The sequence below is a fragment of the Malania oleifera genome, chromosome 5 (genome assembly GCF_029873635.1).
Source record: "Malania oleifera isolate guangnan ecotype guangnan chromosome 5, ASM2987363v1, whole genome shotgun sequence".
Taxonomy (NCBI): Eukaryota; Viridiplantae; Streptophyta; class Magnoliopsida; order Santalales; family Ximeniaceae; genus Malania; species Malania oleifera.
The window spans coordinates 102,615,591-102,634,791 of NC_080421.1; the positions used below are offsets into that span (position 1 = coordinate 102,615,591).

Consider the following 19,201-nt stretch of genomic DNA (forward strand, 5'->3'; position numbering starts at 1 on the left):
TTGTATACACTATTATCATATTGAAGAAATCCAAGTCAATACATGAATTTTTGTGATCACATCCAATCTATTTGCTTAATATATTTATATTATCATGTTTGGATAATTTGAAGATGTTGGCTATCCCCTTCGGATGGATGAAATGTTTTAAAGTGCTAAACCTTTTTCAATTCTATACATTTGCTTACAGTTTAAAACTCTTGAATATAGCATGACTTGTCCATCACATAGATTTTAAGTTTAGGGAATTAATATTATATATATATATATATATATATATATATCATATAGCCCTAAATTTACAATGGAACTTAAAGCTCATCCCCATATTTGAGTTGTGTCATTCCTTTTAATCCCCTATTGTATTACTTTTGAGTATAGTCTTGATTGGCTATCGTCCTTTTAAAATGAAACGCAATATGCCATGCATATATGCTGAATGATTAATATTTGATACATACTGAAATTCTTAGAAAGGATGAATATATGAGGAACGTTCTTAAAAGACTATCATCCTTGAGCTATAATGCAAGCATGTGTGCACACAAATATACAGGGGGAGCTTAAGCCCCACTTATAATAACAGTAAATAAGTACTTAATGTCAATAATCTCTTATATGTTAAGTAATATTAAGAATGATGAACGTGTGATGAATGTGCTTGAATGAAATATATCCTTGAGCATAAATGCACTTATGTATGCCTGAAACTATACCGGGGAGTTTAAGCCCCACCCTTGAAAAAGTATTAGAATCACTTAACCTATGGACTCACATTATTTCTATTGTGTTTTTTTTTTTACACTTTTTGATTCCGAAGCCTTTCTAAATACTTTGAACATCAAATCCTATCTCTACTAAATATCTTTGATATGAATTGTTCCGGGTATACATGAACACCATGCTTGACTTATTGTTTGACTTTTAGCGTATGTGTGTTTAGGGACATTTCACTGATAAAATTTATTCGTCTAACATATATCCAGTAAAATCTGAAAAGAGTACTTATACTGTTTAAACTCTTAAACTTTCAAAATTTGTTTCAGTATAAGTTGTTGACATATTCTAAGCACGTATTCAAAATTGATAGGGGGAGCATCTTTTCTTTAAATCTCTATCTTGTTATGCTCACCAAATTTTTAGCTTAGATCTGTGTTAGTTCATTGTGGCATGGGCTTTACTGCAATGTTTTTATTGAATATCACAAATGAAAATATTTTTGATTTGCCATAGTGTTTTTGGTCTTGCCATATGATTTAGGTTTAATCTGTCTAAATCATTGTGGGATCTATATGGTTGGTTTTTCTAGTTATATTATGGATCGCACTTAAATGACAAACTGGAAAAACATTGCTTACTTGATCTTTAATATTAAAGTTTCTTTTTCAGTAAGCATCATTCCCAGTGTTTATTGAAAACCATAAGGGGATATATTTTTATACATACATATATATATATATATATATGTATATATATTCATCTATATATGTATACATTTTCAAAAGCAAGAATTGAACTTATATAGAATATATATTGTTTCTTGCTTGTGTGCTTAAATGCTTTCATGACTTATATAGAACTTATATATGTGCAAGTCATTTCAATGTGTTACGAATCCCACATGTGCTCAAACCTTAATCTATTATAATTTTGAATGATATTAGTGGTTAAAAATTATATAAACTACATAAATAAATTATATCGAGCATCCTACTACCTTTTGTATCTATTTTAATATATAGGGTACTATTGGTGGCCTAACAAAGCTTAATCTCGTTTTGATGATAACAAATTAAGATTATTAAGTGTGCTTTCAAGTTAAGTTTTAGGAATCAAGTATTTTACAAAGTAATTAAAGTGATCCTACTTGAAGAGGTTGAATGATGCTTAGACTTAAAGTTACAAGTCATGAGGAATATGAAGCGTATTGAAGAGTTGATCAAAGCTCAAATAGTTATTGAAGGTATACGACATGAAGACTTAGGAATTTGTTAGTATTTATTGTTTTAGAGTCTCATGTAAGTATTTCTAAGTTCAATATTGTGTTTGAAGCTTTTAGGATTAAACTTTTACTTATAGACTTGATTTAGAACATGGAAAATATTTTTATAAGGTCTAAAATACTTTTCATAGTTAACAAAAACAAGTTTTGGAATCAAAATGTGAAAAACACTAAGTAGTTTAGTGGTCAGGTGACTAATGATTATTCTATCGGGCGACTGATATGCTACTGCAAGCAATAATAAGAAAACAAAACAGGATCAAGCGACTGAACTCTTGGGATCAAGTGTCTGAACTACTACTGCTTGTTCTAGTGTACTATTTTGAATAAGTTTAGGCGACTGACCTCATGGTTTAGGCAACTGAATTCTATGTTTTAAATGTCTAACAACACTGATTTTCTTTCCAAATTCGAATGATTTGGTTTCCAAACTTAGTGAAGATGGTAACAATCTTTCCTACTCTATATAAAGATTACTTTTTTTGCAAATTAGGGTAACCAGTACTCATACATACAATTCAAATTCTTGCTCTACTCTTGATATTCTCTATCACAATCTACTATGAGTTTTCGCTGAAACCCCTAGATGAAATTTTGGTTTGATTTTCTCAATTCTCCATCCTATAATCAAAATACCTTAGAAGTCTTTGTGAGCTTCAATTCTACATTGATTATTTGAAGTATATAGTGTAGTGACCAGAAGAATAATATTATTTAAATAATAATAATGAGAGAGAGAAATATAACAGAAACAGAAGGAGGCCATAGACTTCATCGACGACATTGCATTTTGGGGGATAATAATAGTTTCAAGGAAAATGTCAGGACTCGTCGACAAATACAGGGGTTTTTTGACTAGTGCATAAGGAAATTCGTCGATGAAGGCAAGATTTCGTCGCCGAGAAACTACTGAACGAGGAATGGGCTACTCTGAATTTCATCGATGAATATAGAGTTTCGTCGACAAATTTAATGAAGGACTCATCGACGAGGTGATGTGTCTCGTCGACAAATCTAGCCCTATAAATAGCTAAAAATCCGATTTTTATTACATTTTAACGCTCCTCTCCCTCTCCTCTCTCTCTCTCTCTCTCTCTCTCTCTCTCTCTCTCTCTCTACGTCTCTCTCTCACTTCTCTCTTCGTTTTCGGGTCTGTTTCTCACCTGATCAAAGATTTGAGGGTACCACAACGCTCCTGGAAAAGTTCTCTACGAGTCTACCGAAACGGATCATTGGGGAAATAAAGTTGGATTTCATCCCAATATCAAGGTAAGGCCTTTTAACCCATTTTTGGCCTTATGATAGTTATAAGAAATGATGTAGGAGAAGAAATGCTGATATTTTGTTCTGACAAACGTTATTTTCAGGGTGTTATGTAAGAGGCCCTGTGGGTGTTAGGCCAGTATACCATATGGGCTTTTTAATAGTCAGGTAAGGGAAATATGTTATGTTAGGTATTTTTAAAATAGTATACAGTTTATTAAATTATGAAAATTATGTATTAAACTATCGTGTGGCTTGTGAATATGAATATAGTACGGAGATATGTTTTACAATATTTCAGTATCCTGATTTTATGATATTTCAGTACCATGATTTTATGAATCTCAGTACCATGATTATATGAATCTTAGTATTATGATTATGCAGTTTCATTATTATGATTATACAGTTCTTAGTATTACAATATATGAATTATAGTACAGTTATGCAGTATCATGGTTATTATAGTTATTTCGATATCATGGTAAATCAGATAGTTGTATATAAAAATACATTATATAGTATCAGACCTTGTTGGACTATGCAATTACAGAGCACGGTACCGTTGCTATAGATATTATGTTATGTTACGAGTGCAACCACCTATTTAGATAATACGTGGTAGTAGGTCGATCACCTAGGCCCTGGACGTGGATAGGCTCTCCATCAGATATGGGTTGAGGTGGGCAGATCAGACTTATGGAGTATAGTGATTTATTCTTGGTTGGTCAGTCAGAATAAATCTCACCTACGGGTCGCACAACCCTATCATGAGAGGTTAAATCATGACACACAAATATCCACAGTGAACATTTTTAGTTACTATTACGTACGTACAGATTTACAGAAATAGGGAACATACTTATGTACACTAGAAGTACTTTGAATAATAACCTATAATACTGTTATATTAAACAACATGGAAAGGGTTGTGTATTTTATTACTTATATTGTACTTACGTATCCAGTTATGCATGATTATTTGAAAACAAATTTTCATAGTATAGTAGCTCATTTGCCACATACTAGTAATAACATATTTCTTCTTACTGAGCGTTGGCTCATCTCAGTGTTGAATCATTTTTCAGGTGATCCAGGTAGGCGAGCAGATCAAGTTCGCAGATAGAGAGGTTTCAGTGGTGCCCTGTCAAAGAGTGAGTATGTTTTGGGAGTGTATTTGTATATCCCAACATAGTTGGGGGTATTTTGAGGAACAGTGATATGTGTACATTTTGGGAAACATATAGTACTCTGGTATTGGTTTTTGTATTGTGTATATATTTTCATATGGTTATGTCTATGTGATTTATGCTTCTCGCTGCTTAGGTTTATGATTGAGTTTTCCCTAGTAAGGTATCAGAGCATGTAGAATGTTATTGTATAAAAAAAAATCAGTTTATTAAACAGGTCGTTACAATGTCCTTTAACTTGTACAATTTCTACTCTGCTGAGATTGTTTATTTTGTACGAATATCTTGTATTGTTATTTTTACAACTTGGATGGTTTAGGGTTTTGAATCATTGCCTAGCGAGAGGGTGTTCTTGTAAGAGAGGGATCTCCACCTTCTAGCGGAGAGAGGGATACTTCACCTATTGAACAAAGTGGTAAAGGCAATCCTCCCAGCAAGTTGCTTGAAAATTCAGACAAGTACTGATACTTGAATCTGTTTGTGGTTGGCTGAGGTAAAAGCTATTTATGTTGTTTAAATTGTTTAAAGCATATTTATCTAATTTATCTGATTAGATTACTGAATTTTTGTCTTAAAAAGAATATTTGGTTTTTATTGAAATTCAGTTTTGAATATTGAACGAGCTTATTACTGAAATTGCTATAGGTAAAATTTGGATTGTATTTTTAGTTTCTCATATATATATATATGAGAGTAGCAAAGTGGAGACGTTGAAAACAAATAGTGCATTTGACCAACATTTGGAAATAGCCTAGCAAGTCAATGGAATGCATGATATAAAGACAAAAAAAAAAAAAAAGAGACATTAAATTTATGTATAGGCGGTTGAAACAAATAGTGCATTGTTTTAACCATGGAAAAGCATGAATCTCTTCTTTTTCTTTTTTAATGCAGTGTAGGTTTCTAGGGATGAGAGCCTAAATAAAAACATAAATTGTGAAAATTTAAAATAAAATACATACATATATACCAAAGGACCTAAGGGAAAACATTTCCGCTTTATTGAAAAACTTAAAAATATATTTCACTGAAAATTAGGAGACATAAGCCTCACTAATAGTAGCTTAAGTAGATATTAGGAAAACAGAGAAGAAACACTAAAGAAACAACTGAGGAGCCAAATTCAACATTAAAACATCTAAAGATCGATAGTGAAAGGTACTCCAGTGGATGGCAACCACAAACTGCCAGAAATTAAATTTCTAGCGGTGAACTTTCTGGCTTCGGCTTCACTAATCCTGGGATGATAGCCAGGCCAGGTCACTCTTGATTGGAGCGATGCCCCTGCTCCGCTGTTGCTGTACTCTGCATAATATAAGGTGTCAAGTGCAAAGTTTCCACTCCATGGATACCAACCAGCCTTATCTATCACAGGACCAATGAAGGACTTGAGGATTACAACACGTGAGAATTTACCCCACGGCCTTCCCAAGTACCCTTTACACTTAGCTGTTCCTCCGATAGTAGAATCGTGTATGGAGAATCCAGTATTCTCTCTAGGAAACAACCTGTTTTGAGCAGTGATTGTGCATGTTTGCCTAGAAGTCCTTGCTACATATATGCCACAATTTTGGAAGACAGCTGCAGCATTTCCAAATATGAAGTCCACAGTTCCATATATATTGCATTCTCTATAGAATTGCCTATAGCTATGGGCATAGAGGGTATCTTGGTACCCTTCGAAGCTACATCTGTAGAATACTGATTGATCTGACTTGGCTAGTAGTGCCACTGCTTGATTACCTCCTTCTCCAGCAGTGTTTCGGAAAGTAATGTCCTTGGCGATAAATCCATCTCCAGTAATACCTAAAAATTGAGGTTTGAAAGTAAAAAAAAAAAATCTAAGTTCAAGTGGATTAAATAATAATAAATTATGCTAGTCATAATAGTATCTCTCAACTCAGTTCCAATGCTTCCTGGATTTGGCCTATTTCCCTTTATTTTTTCCTCCTTTCTTAGTTCACTTTTTTCAAAATATAGTTAGGAAAAGGGAAGGATAAAAAATGTTCAAATACAAAAAAGAATAATAATAATTTCATAATCCAAATCGAAGAAAATTCATTAGAGTTTTCCATATTCCGTCCATTGAACAAAGAAATGTAAAATGTTGAAGTTATTTCCCATTATTTATATTTTTATTTTTATTTTTATTTTTTACATTTTATTAAGTTCAAGATGGAAATTCAACATTAGAAGAGTCAATATAACTTGTTATCACCTTCATACCATTTTTAGTAAGGCATGCCATTGCATTTACCTTCAAAACATTGGTGACAAAACCCCTCACAAAATGATTGGCACTGGACGTTCCCAAAATGGGTACCATTGGGTTGAGTTCATTCAATAATAGACTAATGGTTTGAGCATAAGATATCCACATAGAAGTTATCGGCATATTTGACGTGTATGTAATTTACTTTATTTTATTTTTTTCAAGGATTTGAATGAAATCACTACTCACATTCAAACACTATTTATTAAATTAAAGGCCTTGTTTTGTTATGTCTCCTATGAGACATCTCAATGTTAAAAACTTGAGACCTCCATGTTGGAGGTGTCAAGTTTAAAACATGGAAGGGGTGGAAAGGTTCATGCGATGGGAGAACCACTTCATCTTATTATGTACCCTACTTGCCACATGGACCTCTAATGGAGAAAAAGAAGAAAAGGCGTTGTTCCAATGATCAATCTTGCTAAATTTAATGCCTGTGATATTTACAAATTTGACGATATGATGAAAACCTTTAATGCTTTATAGAATAGAATAATGAAATTATTCTTTTTAGGGAGTAACATTAGAGAGATATAGTAATAGATGGGTAATTAACTTAGTACGGGATACTTACAAACTGTACATGTCTTGTATGTTGTAGTACCTCCTCCTGCTACGTTTTTGTGTCCAAAAATTATTGTCTTACCTATACCAGCCCCAACTAACATAACATTCTTCACCGTTATATAAGATCCATGATAGATCCCTGGTTTGATATGAATGACATTTCTTTTCACTGTATTCGTTTGCAGCGACACTAGGTAGTTTATTGCCTCCGTTATTTTATTGAAATCACCTGAGTTGTCATTTGCCACCACAATAGTTTCTTGAGAAGATAGTAAAGATGAAGAGTCTTGCAACAACTTTCGGTCATTGGGTTTCACCCAAGTAGGAAATCCATCTTCATAATAACTAGACCCTCTGCGTGGAAGATTATTGAGAGCTAATGTGTTGAAGATCAAGTCGGAAACATTGTTAATTGGCAATAAAGGATATATGTTGTTGGTAACTCCAAGCTCCATGAACCCATAGCGACATGTGTCAAGGTTGGTAAGGGCTGCACTAATCAATGTTTCTGCATCATCTGATATGTATTCAGATGTAGAAATGATTTGATTAAGTTGAAGGATGACATCGTTAAAGAGTTCGTCACAATCATCCCACGCAGCTTCTTCACGATTATTTTGACACATGGACTTGAGCGAAGCTACAATGCCATAACCTTCATGGGTTTTATTGAGAGCAATTTGTAATGCCAACTTGAAAAAGTTAGACTCTTGCTTCATTGTTATGAGGCTAGGGTAGTAGCTTATAATGGACTGCTCACAAGCTTTTGGGTCTGGCCTTTTTTTGCACCATTTCTTTACGTTGGTTAAAGTGCAGTAGTATATGGGTGGAAAAAGGAAGAGGTATATGAATAAAAACATTGTAAGCACTTGAAGCGCCATTGTTGGCTATATGCTCAAGTTGGTTATGGAACTCAATATGAACACAGGAAACACAATCGATATTTATAAAGGTTTCAATGAAGTTCTTATAATTTTTCATCGTTATATATAAAACAAAAAACAAGGGTATGCAAGTCAAAGGTTAAATAGTTTACTAAATTACTCATGTAATTTTTTGAAATTACTCACGTAATTTTTTGAAATTACTCTGATGCATGTTTAACAATAGAATGTACATAAAAGTGGGTGCATATATTAATTAATTTTAACATAGATGCACGTGAATGGTACTGAGCGTGCTAGTTAATTGTGAAATTACATATTAATTTGTTGTTCATCAATACAATTTCTAGGAGACAGAATGGGTGGTCAATTTTATAGGGATGCATAACCTTATTTAGGCAGACCTTTTTATCTGGGAAGGGATAATTTAGGATTGTAGCCATGTATCTTTAAATCTAGTATAAGGTGGGTTGCACATGGCATTTTCTTGGTAAGATAAATTTTGGAAGACAAAACCAATAGCCAGGAATTCCCTAGCTCACACTAATTCGTAAAATATTTATTCCTAAGAATTTGATAGCATACAAAAAAAAAAATTTTCTTCCATTAAAAGTAAAATGACAATGTATTAATTTTTTTATTAATTCATAACATGGAATAGATGATGAATAAGTATTTCAATCTTGTGTTTTACAAAGTGAATATCAATTCCTAACGTATTATTTGTTGAATGGTGCAATACAAACTTTTGCATTTCTAATATTTTTTCCTTTTAAGTTATTTATTGGCCCTAGAGTTGAGTCTAGAGGAGGGGTGAATAGGCTTCTTTTGCGTATTTTCGCTTTTCTCAACAAAATATATATCTTTGGAAGATACAAACAATTATATCACAATATATAAAATCAAAATAAGATTATTAGTGATGGTTTAAAACCGTCACTGATAATCAAAAAACCGTTACTAATAGTATAGGTCACGGTTTAATCAATATTTGTAATGGTGCTAAACTAGTCACCATATCTGTGGTGATTAATACTTATTAGTGACGAATTGGACAAACCATCACTGCTAGTGAGGTATTAGTAACTTAAAAAAACCGTCACTAATAGCTTATGGCTGTCACTATAAATTGTACATATTCTCAACTCAAATTCGTCACTAAAGTCCAAGTATTAACAGTTACTAATAGTATATTATTAGTGACGTTTTTAATAACTGTCACTAAATGCATAACATTGGTGATAGTTTTGAAATTAGGAATAGCTTCCCAAGAGGGGGGGTGAATTGAAATCTTTTTATATTTTGATGATTTTTAAACTTTTTCTTTAGATACTGAAAAAAGCACAATAGATAATATATAAACACTCCTTAGAAAACTTGTAATTTAAACAAACAAGATAATTAATAAAGCTAAAATAATTTAATCACTCAATTAAGGATAATATTTCTTTTATTGATTTCCCTGTGAATATGTATCACTTGCTTTGGATTAACTTTCGGTATGTGCCTTTCTTGATCAAGATTTCCGCAGATTAACCAAAGTACTCCCTTTTGGGTTTCCGCAAATAGTTAATCGAAATGTACTTTCTAAATACCAAGAATCTTTATTTCTTTATCTTTGAAACTTGTTACCTGCACTTTGAAATCATACAATACAGCAAGTAAAGTATATAAAATAGAGAGAAAGACACAAGATTTTTTACGAACTTCTGCTTCAACACAGCCAACGCCCTCGCCCTTGGCAAAATACCAAACGTTTCCACTATAGTAGTTCCATTACCGGGTGGAACAATGCCTGTTTACAATCACTCCTTTGGTCAAGGCTAGAACCCGCCTTCTCCAAACAATATGCTTTTGTTTGGTCAACGTTCCAACAGCTTGGAAACGTTCAAAATCAACAAAAGAAATATCAAAACCTGATGTACAAGAAAAGCTCACTCAAAGAGCAGATTAATACAAATAAGAACTAGGTACTTAAAAAGATAAAATATCAAGAATGAAATAAACTTTTGAAGCTTTTCAAAGAATTCACCAAAATCCTTTTCTCCAGATGAGAAATCAGTAATCCTTCGGGATTTAATGAACAAAATATCAGAACAACAATACTTTCAGCTTTGCAAGAGATTTAGTAAGAGATATTAGAGCAAGAGAGCTTTGAGAGAGTTTCAATGCTTGGATGATTAATTTTGATTCAAAAGAACCATGTATTTATAGGCTTTCAAGTAGGTTCCCTTGTTGTAAAAGTTTCCTTAAAGAGTTCCTCAAGTTGTTAGAAAATTTGGATTTCAAACGGCTATAATTTAAAAATAAGAATTTTAAAATTTTTTTGCCCGTTGAACAGTGTTCAGTTGACTGAAGTGTCGTGATCAGTCAGCTGAAGTTCCTTCAACCCTTAAAAAATTGAACTGGATACAGGGTCAATCAACTGAAGTTAGAGTTCAGATGACTGATGTCGCAAGTTCAGTTGACTAAAGTCACAGGTTCAGTCGTCTGAAGTTTCTTACACTATTAAAAAATAAAACTAGATACAGGATCAGTCATCTGAAGTCAGGGTTCAGATGTCTGATGTTGCAGGTTCAATTGACTGAAGTCACAAGTTCAGTCGACTAAACTCACTACTGCAACTGTCAACCTGTTCTTGGAAATTCTTCAGTCAGCTGGACTTATTCTTCAGTCGACTAAAGTAATTCTTCAGATGTCTAAACTTAATGTTCAGTCAACTGAAGTCTCTACTTCATTCATCTGAACTGAAAAGTTCAGTCAACTGATCTTTACTAAAGTTTGTTTTATAAAAAGGCTTTCTTTAAAACTCTTTTGCTCTCTCATGAATTTAATAAATACTTAATTAAATAAATCTTTAAACCTTGATAATCTCTTACAAAAAGCTTCAAAATATATTTCAAAGATATTTTTCCTTTTGAAATACTTACAAATATGTTTCCTAGGCCTTCAAGCTTGTGTTCTCTCAGCTCTTGAGATGTTTCGAACAATTTTCTTGAGCTTCAAATATATCAGATCCTCTATGAATCTTTAAGAAGATATCTTCATACTTGACTTATACTTATTCTTCTCTTAAACTATACTTGATCTAAATTTGACCTTTGCTTTGAACCACACTTGATCCATATTTCCTGAAACATCAAAACTCAACCTTTTTCAAGTTAAATCATCCTTTGTTTGTTATCACCAAAATCAATTGAAAGACTTTGTTAGGCCAACAATCTCCCCCTTTTTAACGATGACAAATAAGGAGTAAAGATAAAATATAAAATGAATTTCTCCCCTTTACTATGAACATTAATAAACAAGTAAAAAGAATTCCCTCTTGCTAAAAGCCATAGAAAAGTTCATATATTTATGTAATTCATATATCAGATTCACAGATATGATTGCATTCAAGTTCACATACACTCAAGTTCATCCATATTCTTTTACATAATCCATTTACTTGTAGGACTTTTCAATTTTTATGTGTTTTTTTTTTAGTTTTTATGCGTTTTTAGTTTTTATCTTTACTAAGCACTATTCTTTCTCCCCCTTTGGCATTAATCAAAATGAATAAGCCAAGCAAAAAAAAAATTGCTGAGAAGATAATATATATATATATATATATATATATATATATGTCCCATACATCAAAAAGTTATATTTAAGTAGAACTAGATAAGGTAAAATACATAAGTTGTGAGCCTTGTAAAACAAAAAAAATTACATAGAAACCTAAACTAGAGAACATCTAGCTATCCTAGTCTTCTTCTACAGAATCATCTTCTTTTTCTGCTTCTTCTGCTCCTTCTTCTTGAGACCCTTCTTTTTCAGTGTTTTCTTCATCATCTTCATTATCAGAATTTTCCTCAGTATCATCATTTGCATCATCATCATCATCACCATCATCATTACCATCATCATCATCATCATCATCTGCACTCTGATGAGCAGAGCTGATGTCCATGGGATCACTACCCTTAGAAGTTTTGGCGTGATAGTGCTCTATAAGAGTGACTCGTTTATCAAGTGAGGTGACCTTTGCCTTGATATTCTGAAGACTAGTGCGTACTTCAGAAGAGAAACTAGAAAAGTCTCGTTGAAAGGATAAGAACCAAGAAGGTGCTTCTGAAGATGAACCAAGTTCTTGTGTGTAAGAAGATTGAGCTACTGTTGGTACCAGAGCAGAAGTTGAGGCTGAAGCTGAAACTGAAGCTGCTACAAATGTAGGTGGTGCTGGTATAGACTTAGTAGCTTTCAAATACCAGCTGGTACTTCCCTTATCATAGCCTATTTGTTTAAGAGAAGTTTCATTAAAAAAATCATATCGAGTTCTTTTTATGAAAAACTCAGAAACATTGGTAATATTAAGTTGAGTGAAGAGGAGTGTAAGAAGTCCTCCATAAGGAAGAATAACTCAATTGGATTCCAACTTAGTCCACATCCAACGAATAATCAAACTAGCCAGATGTAATGCCCCGACCCTTTAAAATCCTTAAATTCGGGTCCAGCACGTTATACCTGATAAAATCCCTAATAATCCATAATCCATAATATACGCATCGAAAAACATAACCATAGTCTCCACATAACATAATACCAGAGTTTACTAATTCTAACTACCAACCATAATAAATTAATCATTCACCAGTATTCAAATATATACATGTCTCCAAAACATTATCCACTAATACCAGTAAGTTTTACAACTATACTTTCATAACTGACTTAAAATATAAAGACATAAAACATAAAATATACATATCAGAATTAACATATAAATATACCCTTTTTCTTATATCTTCCAAAAATGTTATAAAATCTCGAGCTCTCAAAGCTCGATCCTGAGAAATCCTGAAAAAAAATGAATTCATATTCGGGTGAGACACATCTCAGTAAGGGGAGAAACAATATATTAAACTCAGCGTGTGGCCATCATGAGATTATACATATCATTTTATAATATTTGCATATCATTAACATAATACTGAAAGACATTTTCTGATCCTAAACAAACACATGCAAATATTTAACCCACGAGATTACCTGAGAATAGGGGTGATTACCCACCCATACAAGTAGCACCCCTCTGCTCTGATACATTTAGCAACCCAAAGGTCACGATTTCAGCATACCAGGGCACTCACCTTACTTAGTAAGCCCTCAAGTGTTAAACTGATCTCGTACTCACGCGTTCAACAATAGTTTACTGGCAAAGGCCCTAAGGATAGGGAAATCTACCCGCCCATACAAGTAGGTTCCCTCCACCCTAGTACATTATGCGGCTACTGCCACATCTATAGCTACCAGTGCACTCACCTTACTCAGCAAGCCCTCAGGCGAAAGGTACACCTCGCCCAATCGTAACATGTTCTACGTACATACATACTTCTAATATCATAATACATCATTCTTTTCTGTCAATATACATTCATGCACATTCATTCCTATTCATAACTTAACTTTGCATTTCATTTCACTTTAAGTGACTCTTTCCCATTTGTATCATTTACCTTAGTCATTTCATTTCATTGCCATTTTATCGTCATTTTATTTCATAACATTTTCATTTCATTCCTTCGTACTACAGCTGGTCTTTAGCCATCATCAGTTAGTCTACGTAGAAACGTGCTAGATCTGCTAACACAGCTCCTTTTAGCTATCATCAGTTAGTCTACACAGAAGTGTGATAAATTTGCTAACATGGCTGTCTTTCAGTTGTCTTACATTTACATGGTTGCATTTAACATACACAGGCAACATTGTCCATATCATATTTTATTTCCATTATTTTACTTACTTAGCCTGCATCTCATACATTTAACATATATTTGCACAGAATCTCATGCCACACAATTTAGTAATAAAATTCATACACTGCCTATAAAATAAGCCAACCAACATTTAATGTTTATATACTGAAAATACCTTTCATTTCTTACTTAATTATCCTGAAAATATTTCCCACTTTCATCAGTTCATTTTTGCATATACATATCTAATAAACAGCCCTAAACTCGAAAAAAATATAATTTAAACAGTTGGCATTTTACCCATACTGAAACATATACACGTACATACAACACAATTTATTTTTCCATTAAATTCATAAAAAATCTGATTTAATATACATTTTTCCCCTTACCTGATTTCTTGAACTACGCCAACAGGGATCCCGAAAAATACCTGCGGCGCTCACCCGGAGCCTGAATCAAAAATTCCTAACTCCAATAAATTATTCCTGAATAAAATATTATTTAAATATTTTTTAGGGCTATAATTCCTAAATAAATAAATATACCCTTAAATTTAGCCAAATTGCCAAATTTCCCAAATCTCACTCTCGTTTTGGAGTAGGGTCTAGAAAACCCCAATTGAAAAATTACCTACGCCAAAATGATGACAACGACGATTAGGACCCCGTGGTGGTACCTGATCGTCGATTCAACAGCAGATTTAACCAGAAATTAAGAAATTGGAAAAAAATTACCTTTCCCCAGAGCAGTACATAAGCCGTTCCCATAAAAAATCTGCTCTAGTAGAAATGTCAGTAGCGGACTTACGAATCCAACGGCACCTTCCATTTTCCGATCCTCTATAAACTTGTCGAGAAATAAGGGAAGAGAGATAGAGGCATTCAAGGAGACGACGAAGAATTCCAAAGGCGGGGGGGGGGGTGCGCAACTCTCTACAACTCTAAAATAGATTTCAATTAGCGGGGGGGGGGGGGGGGGGGGTGCAACTCTCTACAACTCTAAAATAGATTTCAATTTGAAATCTGAAGGAAGCTTCTAGCTTCCTTTTTATTTATTTATTTTATTTACTTATTTAAACTTAAATATCATATCCTTGAATTAATTAATATATATATATATATATATATATATATCTTATCCTTATACATTCATATATGTATATATATATATATATATATATATATAATCACCATTTTACTTACATTAATTAATTCAAGTTAATCATGTTTAACTAATTAATTACTAATAAATAATTTTAATTAAATATAATTCTTTTTTTTTTCTATTTTATTTATTTGTTTATTTAATACATTAATTTAATAATATTTAACTGATTAACTAATCAATAATTACTTTTAATTTTAATTAATTTTTTTAATTAATTAATTTTTTTTTGGGTTATTATTTTCGGGTTATTACGCCAAATCTAATTTCTTACCTTTAAGTAGACACCAAAGAACAAAGCATTCGATATAAGAGAGGTGATCAAAAAAACCTTGTTTTGGTAAGATATTAGTGGAAATGATCTTGTGAAGAATTTGACTTTTTAAATTCAATTGCTTGTAAAGTGGAGGATACGCAAAATAAACAGGTTCACGTTCCATAATCATAGGAAGAAATTATGCAGGAGTGAATCCTTGTTCTAGGATCCAAGACTGAGTAAACACGGGACAATTAAAATCTCCTTGAACAATTTTGAAAAGAGGAGATAATATTTCAGAATTCAATAAAATTTTCTTTCCTTTAACTTTGGAAGTGTAAATCCCATTTTCATATTGCATATTAGCATAGAAGATTTTGACTAAATGAGGAAAACAACCCTTAGGTTGTTGAATGATAAAGTCATACAATCCAATATCACGAAACAAGTTTGGAATATCAGGAAATTTAGTGACAAAGAATGATACATCCAGAACTTTACCTAAGATAGGTTCTATAGAACTTAAGGAACTTTGATAACGGATTCGAGCTCGTGGAGCAACTAACCACTTATCAATATTTTGAATTTCTCTGCCTGAAGAAGGACCTTTATTCATAGTCTGCTTGGTGCGAGGCATGGAGATACAGATTTGCAGAAACCCTAAATGTCTGTGAAAAATATGAGTAGAGTAGAAATGGTAAAGTGAAGGGAAAGTGAGGGAAAATGAAGAGTTTGGAGTTCGGATGAATGAGGCAAAGAACTTTAGAAGTCTGAAGTTATTGTTTAGTCCACTTGAAAATATATAAATCCCGTGACTTCAGATGACTGAGGTTAAGTATAGATGACTGAAGTCTGAAAAATCTGAAAGTTTAAAAATCAGTATGAGTTCAGTCGTCTAAAGGCCTAGGTTCAGTCATCTGAACTCTTCTTCTACTGAGTTCAGACGTCTGAGATATGAACATCAGTCGTCTGAAGTGTATATAAATTCTGAAATTTTACTTTCAAAACACTTCTCTGCAGTGAATTAACCCAAGTTCCCTCCTAATATGTATAAATCTTTCTTCACATAAAGGTTTTGTAAAAATATCAGCCCATAGAGCACTTGTACTTATAAATTCAAGAATTATATCTTCCTTTTGAACATGATCTCTCAAAAAAGGATGTCTTATGTCTATACGTTTAGTTCTTGAGTGTGAAATAGGATTCTTAGATATATTTATGGCACTTGTATTATCACACTTTATCAAAATTGTTTTATATTCTAAATTAAAATCCTTTAATTGTTGTTTCATACATAAGATTTGTGCACAACAACTTCTTGCGGCTACATATTCAGCTTCAATGGTAGATAAAGCTATAGAATTTTGCTTCTTTGAAAACCATGACACCAATGATTGTCCTAGAAAATGACATGTGCCACTTGTACTTTTTCTATCAATCTTACATCCAGCATAATCAACATCAGAATAACTGATCATATTAAAATCCATGTCCTTTGGATACCATAACCCTAGATCAAGTGATCCTACCAAGTACCTAAGAATTCTTTTTACAGCTGTTAAGTGTGATTCCTTGGGGGCTAATTGAAATCTAGCACACATACACACACTAGACATAATATCTGGTCTACTAGCAGTTAAATATAGTAGACTACCAATGATTCCTCTATAATGAGTAATGTCTACTTGCTTTCCTTTTTCATCTCTATCAAGACTTGTAGTTGTACTCATAGGAGTTCCTATTGGTTTACTTTGTTCCATATTAAACTTTTTAAGCATATCCTTGTTGTACTTAGTTTGATTTATGAAAGTTCCATTTTTAGCTTGCTTTATTTATAGTCCTAGAAAATAATTTAACTCCCCCATCATACTTATCTCAAATTCTTTTTGCATACATAAAGCAAAGTCTTGACATAAATCTTCATTTGTTGTTCCAAATATAATATCATCTACATATATTTGAACTATTAGTATATCATTGTTTTTGGATTTGATGAATAAAGTACTATCAACTTTTCCTCTTATAAATTCATTTTTAAGTAAAAATTTACTTAACCTCTCATACCAAGCTCGAGGAGCTTGTTTCAAACCATAGAGAGCCTTTGTCAATTTGAATACATGGTTTGGATTTTTAGAACTTTCAAAACTTGGAGGTTGTTTGACATACACTTCTTCATTTATATATCCATTTAAAAATGTACTTTTTACATCCATTTGATATAACTTAAAATCCTTATGAGCTGCATAAGCTAAAAACATCCTAATTGCTTCCATCCTAGCCATTGGTGCAAATGTTTCATCATAATAAATTCCTTCTTCTTGATTATACCCTTGAGCCACTAGCCTAGCTTCATTTCTTATAACAATTCCATTTTCATCCTTCTTGTTTCTGAACACCCATTTAGTTCCTATAATTGATTTATCTTTAGGTTTTGGTATAAGTTCCAATACTTGACTCCATTCAAACTGATTTAATTCCTCTTGCATTGCTAGAATCCAAGAATCATCATTTAAAGCATCTTCAATACTTTTAGGTTCATCTTGGGATAAAAATGTATAATGATTACAAATATTCTTTAGTGAGGCCCTCGTTGTTATCCCTTTTGATGTTTCACCGAGTATTTGTTCTTTTGGGTGATTTTTGTCATATTTCCATTCTTTAGGAAGATTCAGATTTTTTGCAAAGTTTTCATTTGAGGCAACATTATCCTTTTCTTCCTTTTATTTCAATGTCTTTTTCTTTTTGAAGTATAATTTCTTTTTCATCATTTATGTCTTTGATGTCATAATCATTTGATTTATCAAAAGTTATATGAATTGATTCCATGATTGTAGAAGTTCTTTTGTTAAAAATCCTATAAGCTTTACTACTTGTAGAATAACCTAAGAAGATACCTTCATCTAATTTTGCATCAAATTTTCCTAGATCATCTTTGGTATTTAATATAAAGCATTTACAACCAAAAACATGAAAGTAGGAAATATTAGGTTTTCTATCTTTCTAAAGTTCATAAGGTGTTTTATCTATTTTTTATCTTATTGAAACCCTATTTATAATATAGCATGTTGTACTTACAGCTTCTGCCCAAAAGTATTTAGGCACATTATTTTCATTTAGCAATTTTCTTGCCATTTCTTGTAAAATTCTGTTTTTCCGTTCAACAACTCTATTTTGTTGTGGAGTTCTAGGTGCTGAAAAATTATGAGTTATTCCATATTCATTACAAAATTTATCAACTTCCTTATTTTTAAACTCTCTTCATTGGTCACTTCTAAAACTTGTTACATTGTAACCTTTCTCATTTTGTAATTTCTTACATAAGTTTATTAAATGGTTACAAGCTTCATCTTTGTTTGCTAAGAATATTACCCAAGTGAATCTTGAATAATCATCTACTATAACAAAAGCATATTGCTTGCCACCTAAGCTTAAGGTTCTAGTTGGACCAAATAAGTCTAGATGCAAGAGTTCTAGAGGTCTTTTAGTGGATATGTATTTTTTCTTCTTAAAACTAGTTTTTACTTGTTTTTCCTTTTGACATGCATCACACAACTTTTCTTTTATGAATTTAGTATTTGGTAGTCCTTTTACATGATTTGTCTTAGATAATTTGGATAGTAAATCCATGCTAGCATGACCTAGTTTCCTATGCCATAACCAACTTACTTCATTCATAGCTGTTAAACAAGTTATGTTTTGATTTGCTATTTTCTCAAGATTTATACAATATACATTATTTATTCTATTAACCATAAACAGGATTTCTTTGTTTTTGGGATTTTGGATAACACATTTTTCCTTCATGAAAATTACTTTAAAACCTTTATCACTTAATTGACTAATACTTAAAAGGTTATGTTTT

General features: G+C 32.3%; 1 protein-coding gene across 1 annotated transcript; it reads right to left on the reverse strand.

Moving 5' to 3' along the window:
• Positions 1–5,593: 5,593 nt before the first annotated feature.
• Positions 5,594–8,013, reverse strand: LOC131156080 (pectinesterase 2-like). The gene is made up of 2 exons (XM_058109529.1): positions 7,302–8,013; positions 5,594–6,261 (listed from the first exon to the last, which is right to left on the reverse strand). Exons 1-2 carry the CDS (start codon positions 8,011–8,013, stop codon positions 5,594–5,596), a joined length of 1,380 nt encoding a protein of 459 aa, XP_057965512.1.
• Positions 8,014–19,201: the final 11,188 nt, after the last annotated feature.